Below are 12,437 nucleotides of genomic sequence, written 5' to 3'. Positions count from 1 at the left end.
GCTGTCAAGCAACATCCCCAGGTCCTTTTCCTCCAGACAGCTCTCCAGCCACTCCTCCCCAGGCCTATAGCACTGCATGGGGTTGTTGTGACCCCAGTGCAGGACCCGGCACTGAGCCCTGTTGAACCTCATAAAGGAACCAGTTCCTTTGTCTGTTTTCAGCTACAACAAGATACAAATCACGGATACTATTTTTCTCTGGGCTACACCAACATTATTAATAATTTCTTCTATTAGGTAAGGTCCATTAGGAGTAAAAAAGATCAAGACAAACACTGAGCACAAAATTGGCCAGATTTCTTTCTATTTCCCATAGTGCAGTCTCTGTCTCACCCTAGCTTCAAATCCCTACACATATGATCTTGCGTGTATGTGTAGGATAGTGCAGAACACATTTCCCCCCGCTACGATAAGCCAAAGCTGTCAAAGTTGAGGGCAGCACAAGTGATAATCCAGATTTCCAAAGATGATCACTCTCACTCATCCCCTGCCACAGTGGGATGTCAAGACCAGACAACTGAAGAAAGAACCTACTCATTTCTGCCTTGCTTTCCTGCTAGAAGATCTTTTTTATCACATCCACCTCTAACCCAAGTCCTCCTCCTTCCCCTCATCCCTACAGTTGTCGAAGGGAAGGAAAGTATCAGTTCAAGTGCCTGTAGAGGCAGAGCTGGGTAATAAGCAAGAGAGCGAAGGAGCCTCAGGCAGTGGCACGTCTTCACATGAGCACTACTGAAACACCTGAGTTCCCATCCATCACGTTACCCCCAAATCTGACACCACATTCTGGTGTTTGATCATTTGCAATCACATGCAATACGCTTGGCAAATCTGGATAGGAAACTAAGCTGATTTTGCTATTCTGGGTAAAAGAAAAATTCTGAACCATCCCTCTGCATGCTCAGAGGTTTTCCTCTGTTCTTACTGAAACTGGTTCAAGCAGCCTGTTAGGCAAATTTAGTACACCAGTGTTGCACAACTGAAGAGCTCATAAATTCACTTTAGTCAATGTGGCCTAACCAAAAGGGATTTTGTCAGGATGGAGGAGCCTGCTTTACATAGGTCTAAGGTAATTTATTTCTTTAAACGGAGAGCATCTGAAGGGGTATAAATTAGACTTAAAAAAAGAAAAGAAACAAAACAATCCCTTGCTGACTGGCTCCTCTTGCCAAGGCTGCAAGAGATGCAGAAAGATGAGATGCCTGTTTCTACCTCTCCCATCTCATTATGTTTATTCAGAATTAGGATAAGCATGTTCCTCTGAAGAGTCTCTAGTAAACACTGCTCTTGTTCTAGTAACTCCTCAGGTCTACACGACTACTCTCATTTTCATCTCTCATGGGGCTAACTTATAAAGTACTGCATGATAAAATGAACCTGGAAACCTAGGAATATAAATGAATCATCACTTTATTTCCTGGAAAATACACCCCACATTTACTGGAGATGCCGTAATCTATAAGGTGATAGCCTTTATCTATTGTGGTACCTTTAAATTTGCATTACCAACTATGCTTCAGCATTACTAAGAAACCCTCATGAATATGAACCAACAGTGTTCCAGAGTAACAAATGATCTTCCTCTGTCTCAAACAGCTTGAAAATACAATTCTGGGAGATCTGAATTACCAAAATATCTCTTGAAGGATCATTAACTGTGAAATATAATGACAAGTGCTTAAATGTCAACAATATTAATTATACCATTATAATTCTTTTCAAAAGTAACCTCCTACTAATATCGACAACTTTTGTTCACAATGGGTAACAATAGGACTTAAGCAGGTTAATTGAGGGTTTATGCTTGGATTGCTAGAGCTGGAAAGGAGTAAAATAAGGCAGTGTGTCATTATTCATACTTGTCTATAAAGCAGAGGCAAACATGACAGGTATCTCTTCGTTAAAGCTGCAAGCTGAAACACTTCTTAGGGACCACTTTGCCACCAACCCAACTTCCTCCAGATTAATTTTTCCTTCAGGTACAGAAGTTCCCCATGATCCACACCCACCCCAACAAAAGCTCCTGATCTCTGACAGCCTCTTCAGTATTCCAGCAAACACTGCAGCTTGAGGGAGGGATGGAAATTATGCTGGAGGATACAAAGGATGCTGTTGGTGGGAGATGGGTTATTGTTTTCATGGATGATAACATGATTTTTTAATTATTATTATGGGCTTAAGGGGTTTATTATTACGGGTTTAATTTTTTATTATTAGGGGTTTAAAAGATTCCCAAGCCCTGCAATTGTGTCAAATAGCAAATCAAGTGTGGGTGGGAGTGCTAAATTGGATTTCGTACTTGTTTTTCAGGGAGATTACTGTTTGTGCTCATAGGACAAAACTAACATCTCCCAGATGCAGTAAGAGGCCACAGATATTTGAAATGCTTCTGACCTCCTGGTATTTATTTAGAAATATTTTAAGGGGGAAAATCAGTCATCCATGGAATTTTTCTTCTTCCCTATATTTCAGAAAGGCTTTTCTTCTCTTTCTTTTCACCTGCTTTTACACAGTCTTTAAGTTCTCTATTTCATTCATTATGTGCTCTAAGCAAAGGAAAGGATTAGAAGGTACCAACAGTTTTGAAAGATTTCTGTCAGCTGAACTCAAAATAATGTCAAAAGAAGTAAGGAAGCAAGGAAATACTTTTGTCCTCCCAGTGTTGTCAGCAGTTTCGCACACACTTTTCTCTTGTTTCACAGAGAGTTAGCAGTTAAGATTAATAAATCATGCTCCTAAACATACATGGCATCGCTGTACACCCATTACAGATAGTTGCAATACTCCCTTGCAGCCCAAAAACCTACAAGAGTTCATTTCTGCAGCACTTCCTACAAAACTGACATGTAAATTATATTATTCACATAAAGAAAAAAAAAATTCTTTTACAGACTTGCAGGATTAGAGGACTGCAGGCTTAGTACAAGTTTCAGAGAAGGAACGATATAAAGCTTTTATTCTGTGTTCATGCTCAACCAAAAGTATATAGAAGGCTTTTTAACTTGCTTGATTCTGCTGTATCATTTCTGATGTGCCACAAAAAACTTAACGTTACACTGCAAGAAGTGACGGAGGCTTAGTTACAATGTGTAATAAATCTTAAATGTTCTGAATTATTGGCTGCAAAAAAATGACTTGCTGAAAAAAGATGATATAAAGAATATACAGTAAAATTGGACATTGTAATATCAGGGGGTAAATTCAGTGATCTGTCACTAGCTGGGGCAGTCCAATTGGGTGTAGGTGGTCTAAAAATATTGGAGAGGCAAAAATGAAACTCAGAGGCAGCACCCTCCAGTTTTGGCTATCTTGAAATGTCAAGGCAACTCTTACTTCTTAAGAGAACAAACTGATGCCCTACACGCACATGCTTTTGGAAAACACTACAGGTTTTGTGTATATCCTCCTTTTCAAAAGAAAAAGTATCTTATTGAACTACCAAATCATACCAGCTTATCATTTTTCTCATAAACTACACTTAGAGTAATTTGTTAGGGTAAAAATAGCACATGGTAAATTTTCAAATACTGACATATTTTAGCCATTATACAAGATGGGAAAATGTTTGATAATTACTTTCATAGTCAATGCTAATTCCAGTGCATCTGGAGGGTTAGTTCGGAAACCAATTAAATGTGACTCTAAATAAAACTACACAGCAAGAACAGTTAAACGCTACAAGCAAATATAAATTAAAATAAATGAAAATCGGAAAGCTCATGGCTGCAAAAACATCATTTAATGGACTGGTGAACCTCCTACAAAAGTTAATCACATTGTAACACTTAAAAATAGACAAGCTTTCTTTAGTCTGGCATGCAACCAAATCCTAAATTTAGAGACTTGCACTGCCTGTTTTTACTTGAAAGATGTAGAAATTAGAAAGATACTTAGAAATTTTGCTTTTATGAGGAGTATGTTCTTTGGCAATGATATGATCAAGCAATTCAGAGATTAAACCAATGAATGTACATACTAGCAAAAGTAAAACCCAAAGCTTTCTGAATCACAGATGAAATATATTTATATTGCTTAAAATCTCCTCATTTAGCTGGGGCCCCAAACATTTCTCTAATACATTAATCCATTTTAAAGTTATTTTTGTCATTTCTCTAGACTGCTGGCTCTCCTCGTAAGCCCATCTAATTAGAGAACATTAGAATTAGAACCCAAGCTGGAACATAACAGCCAACGTTTGGATTTGACACTACTTATCTCACTGGTCAGACTCTTAAAACACTCTTGGTTGTGTTCTGTTGTCTTCTCTTGTTCACAGAAGAATACTTAAAGGAAATTCATTTTCTTATATCAATTACAGATATCGAGGCCACAAGGTTTGAGTATTAGAAAAAAGTTAGACACCTGACATGTATCACAAGAAAACTCCCCAACTTCTACCAGGCAGTCTTCAAAAAAGGAATCACTAATCTAGACAATTGTTCAAGTCACAGAAGAACATCTATAATGAGAGACTGCAGTCAAAAGTTAGCAGGCCTAATATAAACCACTCTAATTTGTAAGCTCAGGATAACCATAATTTCTTATCCCAGTGACAGAAATCTGAACAGCCAAATCTAAACAAACAGAACCAGCCATCAAAATACTAAATGGGCATGTATTAGAGAGATGAAACCACTGATTCAGAAGATTTAGTATGGCATCAGACTGAAATTGATGAAAGGGCTTAAAAACACACTGGGATGCAAGGTGTCAGGCAGACAAAAACAAGAATGCCTTTCATACAAAAGCCCCTGGACTCTCAATGATCAACTGCTGAGAAAGTGAAAATGGTTGAAATGCTTCTCTGATAACAAGCATCAAAATTTCCACTGCATTAAAGCACAAATGTTATTACTCTGAAGACAAGAGATGTAAATTAATGCACAAATATAATATCGGAAACAGGAAAGACAAGAGCGCAGCTTTTGAAATCCATTTAGTTTAAGAAGTCACCCCATTTACCACATGGTATGGTTGGTGAGGAGCATTTTAAACCTATTTGATCTGTGTCTTAAGCTCATCTAAGTTCAACGAACTGCTGTAAAGCTGAGGGAGTGTGGCTGCAGCCACATGCTGCGAAATACCTTCCAGGAATTATACAACCCTTTAGGGGTGTCAGCAGAAAGAAGCTAATCCTGCCTAGCACTGCCGGTCTAAGATGGAAAAAAATTGCACAAATCTATGACCACATCTATTTCTTCTCATGCCACAGGTTTGGACTTGAAACTGTGACATCGATCTTGTTCAAGAGGCTGAAGGAATTTGCTTGTTAACAAACAGGTGAAAATCCAGCTAGAAGCACATGGGGTGACGACATCGACTTCAGCTACGGCTGTCATTTCATTTCTTCTCACTGCCTAAGTAGAGAAGCAGCTTTTAATAATTATTATGACAGCTAATTATAAACTCTTATGAGACTATAAGAGGAAAGAAAGATAAAATAAAGTGAAAATATATAGTGAACACTATTGATAGAAGTTACCATTTCCTGTATTTTTCATCCTTCTTACACATTGCCCTTCCAGGTCAGAAAGAAGATATTCCCCAAGACTTATCATTTTAAGGAAAGAAAGGAGCATAACACTTAGCTTAAACCAAAAGCAAATCCCAGCACCTCTTCTGTACACAACTTTAAGCACCATTCAGCCAAGCTGACATGAGCATGCCCATCATGCACGTGCAAAAGATTAAAGGCAGACTCTGGGGATGCAGTGATTCAGAAAAGCTACAATTCTTTCACCTTGATCAGGTATTAGAGGCTGACAAACCTGATATGGGCTGGGCAAGAAGCTAGAACAAAAGCACTTGCAACAGGACCTGAGCACATCCATGCCCTATTGGAAATACTCGCCCCTCTGCACGTCTTGTCTGACATGAAACTATGAAAGTCTTTATGTCACCAGCATCTCTATGAGAATCTTAAGAGAGACGGTGCTGAAAGCCTTACTAAAGGTCTCTCTAACTTATGATGCAGACAACTTTCTTAACAAGCATGCAAGGAAATGAAACCACAAAGGTCCTATCAAAATGACCTCGTGATGATGCAGTTGCTTATAAGAAACTACATGGAAGTTACAGAAATGAGCACCAACAGAAGCTCAAGAATAACAGTTATGAGCTACTTTGCACAGGAAAGTCCCACCTCATTCCTATACACACAAACACTGCATAGTCATACCACTAAATGGTAACAGATATATTGGTGATATAGATGCACACATTGCAACCACATACAAAAGTCTCAGTTTCCTCTAGTTGTGATCCATCTGCCATGTTATGATTCTCCGATTTTAGATTCTGATTAATTTTTTATGGATTCTGACTTTAAAACCCTAGCTGTTCATATTGTCTTTACATCTATCAGATGAATTGGAAATACATTGTTAGGTAATGTATTATGCAGTGAGCAGTAGTCATGGACTCACTCTGGGTATTTGAGAGTTACTTCAGAGGCCGTGATTTTACTCTTCCCCAAAGGCTTAATTCCTTTCCCTCATAGACCATCCTCTCCTGCCAATAAATCTCCCTTTTTCTCATCTTGTCCTTTGCCCTCCACCTCTAGTTTTCCTATAAGTTGACCTGAGAATTTAATTTCGGAAGCTGGTACTTTTAACACAGGTAAGGTGTAATCTACGGTGCAGGTTGTGGGAAATCATACACTGTTCTACGGGCCTTCATGCAGAAAACATGACAATGGTAATTTAGGGAAAGTGAGATTCCTTTCTAGACTTTTTACAACAAAATCTTGTAATGTAATACCTCATCAGCATTTGAAGCCGTTTTCCTGTATAGAGAAACACAGAATCATGTAGTTGTAAGGGATGTCCAGAGGTCACTTAGTCCAACATGAAAAGCCTTACCGACATTTGTGAAATTTAAACTGGGCTTTAAATCATGAGACTTGCAAGGTTTACCACCTTACGAATTTAAATAAAAATAGAAGCTTGTAAGAATTCACTGATATTCACAGACAGAAAGCTCTGTTAGGGAACTGGCATCATAATTACATTTCATTAGCATTCAAAAGTGACAGTTTGCTTCTTTACACAATGCATTTAAAATACTTCTATACCATTAAAAGAAAATATCTAGAATCAGTAGACTGGTGCCATACAGGCTGTCTGTGTCGCACTTGCTTGTCTTACAGTTTTGCCCTACTTTGATCTGTAGTGGACAGATGTTATTGGATATCTACCACAGGTATGAATTTACATTCATTACATAAATAGAAAAGTAAAATGCTTCCATTGTACAGTGCAATCAAAGAAAGTCCTCCAAAGCTCGCTTTTCCAATAAGTTGAATAGCTCCATCCTAAAGAGCAACTTACTTTCTTTAAGTGTTTCTTTTCTCATTTAAAAAAAGCAGCAGAAGACAGCGGTATCACACATGCTGTCTGCAAACCCCTTTCATTATTGAGCTTATTTATACTGTCTCCGTTTTAGGGAAGATCTAAGGTCCAGTGTTACTTGAACATCTGATTAGGGGTTGGTTTGTCCACTGCCATGTAATTCTTTATCCATATTTTCCTTCTTATTTCCTTTCATGTCCCTATCTCCCCTTGATACCAACACGTTCATGTTGGAGATTTCAAACAGTGCTGATTGGTGACACAAAAAATATGCCTACAATAAACAAACGATGGCAGTGTGTGAATGAATCTGGGTAAATATAAGAACCAGATGAATAAAAACTTCAGTTGAGTGATTTGTTTCCTCTCCTGGGCCCCATCAGGTCAACCACTTCTTATTAAATCACAGGCTGCATTTTTAAGGTCTAACACAAAGTACTCGGGACTGTGTTTCGCTGAACAAGAATGTGAACCTATTTGCAGATTTTGCAGTCAGTGGATTGATCCCCACCTAAATTTCATTCCACGTTTTTACCTCCTATGTACCTGCTATTGATAAACAGTAAACCGTACAACGCAAATCACTCAGATGCCCTATCTTCAGCAAGACCTCAGCTGTTTTAGACTGCAACAGACAATAAGGTGCCTGAATTTCATTTTCAAGTTTCCCATTTGAAGCTTTTGGTTTCCTGTTGGTCCTTTGTAGAGCACTTCATTCAGCAATTCTCCTCCTGTCTTGCTGGGGGATCCCCATGATCAGACATGAAAGAACAGCAGGGAATCTAATACACCTCCGACTGCCCCAATTTAGACAACACTGTGTAAAGTAAAAGGGATTTGAAATACATCCGCTACACTTCCAGCATTATCCTTTCTAGCTTTTGTTCTTTTAATCTTCAGAACGCTCCTCAAATCCCCACAGGCAGCACTCCTATGCCAGTGCCTTCAGGAACTCCAGCTGGCAGACAAAGAGCCATCCGAGTGGCAGAGAGCGAGAGCAATTCAGAGTGCGAACACTGCCTCCCTGCCCCTAACAAGCCCTCCCCTCTTCGACAGAACATCTTTCGCTGCTCTTGTTCTGCGTCTCCTTTGGAAACAAATTCCCAAACGTTACCTAAGCCCTTATGGGAATCCCTTTTTAAGTCCAACTTTCCCGCTGAAAACAAAGCAGAGCACAGAAATCTCTTGTCTGTGGCAGGAGTTATTCATGGGGGCATTTGTCTTCATTGTTTTATACCCCAAATTGCTTATAACCTTACCTGTATTAGGGGAGAGGGGACAAAAGGAGGGTGTGAATGCGATTCATCACTTGTTTAGAACAGATGAGCAGAGAAGAGACATGAAGTTTTGCAGTCTCAGGAGAGGAAAGAAAGAGAAAGTCCGTATAGAAAGTCAAGAATGGGAAAAACATTTCAATAGCTGTTCACATGTTATCACATGTTAGAAACTGTCTACTATTTCTGACGTTTTAATACAGGTACTCATAAATGTTACCGCTTTACCTTTCTACTTATTGACATCATAGAATATATCCCCACTTACCAGCATTACTATCATGTCAACTAGCAATTACGTAATAAATACAATAAAATAATGGATTTCACTATAAAAAACATTCAGATAATAAGCCGATTAGAAACAAAATAAACTCAGTTGGGAGGGAACTCTGGAGGTTGTCTGGTCAATCCTTCAGCATCCCAGTCATCGCTTATGTCTTATTTCCTTAAACAGCCCATAATTTTATCATCTTCTACTGTGGGTAGTGCTTTCCTCCCCCAGACTGACACTGGGCTCAGGCAGCTGAGGATCCTGATACCAAACCTTACTAGAAAAAAAACTGAAGCGTCATCGAAGTAGTTGAGCACCTTCTCCATATCTTTCATCACTAGGTCCGCTGCCTCAATGAGCAGCAGGGCCCATATCTTCTTGGGTCTTAAGATAAAAATCTCTTGCTGTATTTTTCCCCATGCAAAATGGGAAGCCAACATTCAAAAGGGAAAGGGATACCACAAAACCTGTTTATTATTTTTTCAGTCATCTATATTACTGCTTACTCTGGTGGATTTCAGGTTTCGGTTTGAAATTAATATAGTAAAAGATATTCTGAAAAGCAAACTTGCCAGTCAGCGGGTTAATTCTTGGTAGTGAAAACACATATACGCAGTAAAGGCTATGTTCTTTTACAAGCATATTTTCATCTAAAATAGGCCTTTATATTTTAACCATGTTACAGTTTCTATACAAAATGTATTCCCATAGAAACCTCTCCTATACCTACTGTGGTTCTAATGTACTGTTAAGCACAACACCACAACAAAAGACATTTCAGTTTTTAAAGAAGAATATCCTCCAACAACATAGCTACACCTAAATGTTCATCATTCTTATTTCAATAATCTCACCAAAGCCAGAAAAAAATTCCAAATGCCCAGATCACTCTTTTCTATACTATCTATTTGCATTTGTGAATATGAACAGTAGAAACTACATCCAGTATTTGTGCTATGAAGAGAAAGCTTTTTCCATCCAAAGGCTGGGAATTAGGACTGGTGATAAACACAACAATGAATGATATAACCAATTTCTGTCATTCCACAACTGGGAATAACCTATCACAAGGCTTGATTAAATATTTTCATTTCAACACAACTTAGAAATCATACTAATTTACAAGATAGAGAGGTTCTGTTGCAATAACTTGTTTTATTTTATAGTTCCATCTAAGCAAAAAATAGACCCAATCTAGTATTTGAGAAGATTATTGTACCTTGAGGGCACCCAGCAAAACATAAAATGGATTTTAAAGATATTTGGTAGTGATTTGAAATATCATGTCCACACATTTTAGGATGCAAAATGAAAAATGACCACATAAGATGAACACAATGACAAAAACTAAAACAATAACTTATCGATTTATGGAAACTGATTTAATTGCAGGGATCCTAATTTCTATATGTCCAAGGATTCAAAACAGCCTTTGATGTGGCTGATATTTCTAGTGTAACAAAATTAAGCTTTCAGAAAACTGTAATCTTCATCAATGCCGACAAAAGTTATTTCCCTTGAAAATTACACCTGAGCTTGGACAGCTTCAGAGCAGTACCCACCTTTAACGATACCAGGCTATACAGCAAGCAGAGCATAGACATATATAGAACCACTTCAGTCTAAGTGCAAATGAAACTGTACTGAAGAAGCCTACAAAACCTGAAGTACAACTTGAATGAAATCAAACTTCGTGAATAGGTAACTAAATTGGAAGGAAACACAAACCTAACCCAAAGAAGCATTTTTTCAATTTATAAATACCAGAAAGCAACTGAAGTGAAATTGACTCAAAAAGAACACAAAATTAACAAGAAAGATGATAGATGACAAACATTGATGGATGTCTTACTGAATAATATAAATTTGGAAAGAAACATGGTCATTATGGCTATATGCTACCCAATATGGTTCCCATGCTACCCAAAATGTCCTATTCTTTCTGAAGGTGCTGCTAATACAGCAGTTAAGGAGCTCCCATTTTATCACAGAATCATAGAATGGTTTGGGTTGCAAGGGACCTTAAAGACCATCTGGTTCCAACCCCCTGCCATGGGCAAGAGATACCTTCTACCAGACGAGGTTGCTCAAAGCCCCATCCAACCTGGCCTTGAACACTTCCAGGGATGGGGCATCCACAACTTCTCTGGGCAACCTGTTCCAGTGCCTCACCACCCTCACAGTAAAGAACTATTTCCTAGTGATATGATTGCTACTGGAAAGAAAGGCAGATTTTTTGCTGAAATTGCTGAAAAACCCTGCTTCCAAATTCATCTTTTACCTACAGCTCGTATTACATCCAGCCTTTGTGCTAACCGATCACTGAAGGAAATATGAAACATTATATTCAACTGCTAGTTTAAAAAAAAACAATTCGTACTTTCTTCTTTCACTTGATGCTAGGAAAAACTGACTTTGCCAAAAAAAGCTCTGTATGTTTCAAGTGACTGAATCTGCATTCCGTAGTCCAGAAGACCCATATATGTCATAAAAATTTACACAGCTTCAAATCACTTAAATTACCAATACCCCAAGCACAATCTATTTTTATGCCAGGTAATCAATTATTTCAGTCAATAGTTTAACTGTTTTTCCCCTTAGTGGCCTTAAAATTTTCTATACATGTGACAATTTTATATACATACGAGTCACTTGTTCAGTATGTTAGAAAAATATTTTAAAAGAAATCAGTAAGAGTATAAAAACATGGTGACAATGTTGTACCGCTGTAAATCTGTTATAAGCAAGCTTTTACAGTGGTGTGTCTTCAAAAATAGTTTTTTGATGTGCTATTTTTAAATGAAAAAGCCTTTTAAGCTATTAAGCACAGAGAAGAAGAAAATCAGTTCTGCACTTTTAAGCCCAAAAGATGACTTTGTTAACAAAAATGCATCTGACAATAGACAGTTTACATTTAAACCCGAGATGTTTTGATGTGAGTTTGTCTAACGTACAAGTATTTTGTGCTCTTTCTTAATAATCTGGACGGTTTGGGTAATAAAATAAACAATTTATCTCTGCACAGTTAATAACTTACCCTTACTTGACCAACAAAAGCATTGGCTTCCTCTTCCTGTACAGACAGGTTTTTAGGTAGAAACATATCAAAAACTGGTCCGTTGTCATTCACATCCGTCACCACTATATTAACAGTAGCAGTTGAGGTCTACAGAGAAAGATAACATTATGAATAAATTATCTTTATTTTACAATTTCACAGATGACAACTGATCAGCAACCTTACTGCTATGTATTAGTCCCATCCAGTACAGAATCACAGTTAAACAGGTTATCAATTTTTTTTCATGTGTTTTTGTGAAACAGGAAGCATTATTCATTTGAAGAGTTTATTTTTACCCTTCTTGTCTTATAAGACAAAACAGGCTCAAGACTGAATAGTGTATTACAGATGATTGAAGGACTTCAGACGTCTTTTTTCTTAAACAGTATTTTAAGGATTTAAGATCTTTCATCCTGAGTGGGGAAAAAAGCTAGATATATCAAAATTTGCCAGAACTATAAATTTAGAAAGAAATTACT

General features: G+C 37.8%; 1 protein-coding gene across 4 annotated transcripts in view; it reads right to left on the bottom strand.

The window, feature by feature from the left end:
• Nucleotides 1-12,437, bottom strand: part of PCDH15 (protocadherin related 15) — a gene marked incomplete at both ends in the record, with an annotated part of 380,170 nt that overhangs the window by 131,013 nt on the left and 236,720 nt on the right. For all 4 annotated transcript variants that reach the window (XM_082311053.1, XM_082311051.1, XM_082311054.1 and 1 more), the window contains one exon: nucleotides 11,935-12,063. In XM_082311053.1, coding sequence (XP_082167179.1) covers nucleotides 11,935-12,063 — 129 coding nt within the window. The remainder of the gene's footprint in view (nucleotides 1-11,934; nucleotides 12,064-12,437) is intronic.

The sequence above is a fragment of the Platalea leucorodia genome (genome assembly GCF_965183815.1).
Source record: "Platalea leucorodia genome assembly, chromosome: 4".
Classification (NCBI taxonomy): Eukaryota; Metazoa; Chordata; class Aves; order Pelecaniformes; family Threskiornithidae; genus Platalea; species Platalea leucorodia.
This window is presented reverse-complemented; position numbering and strand designations above follow the sequence as displayed.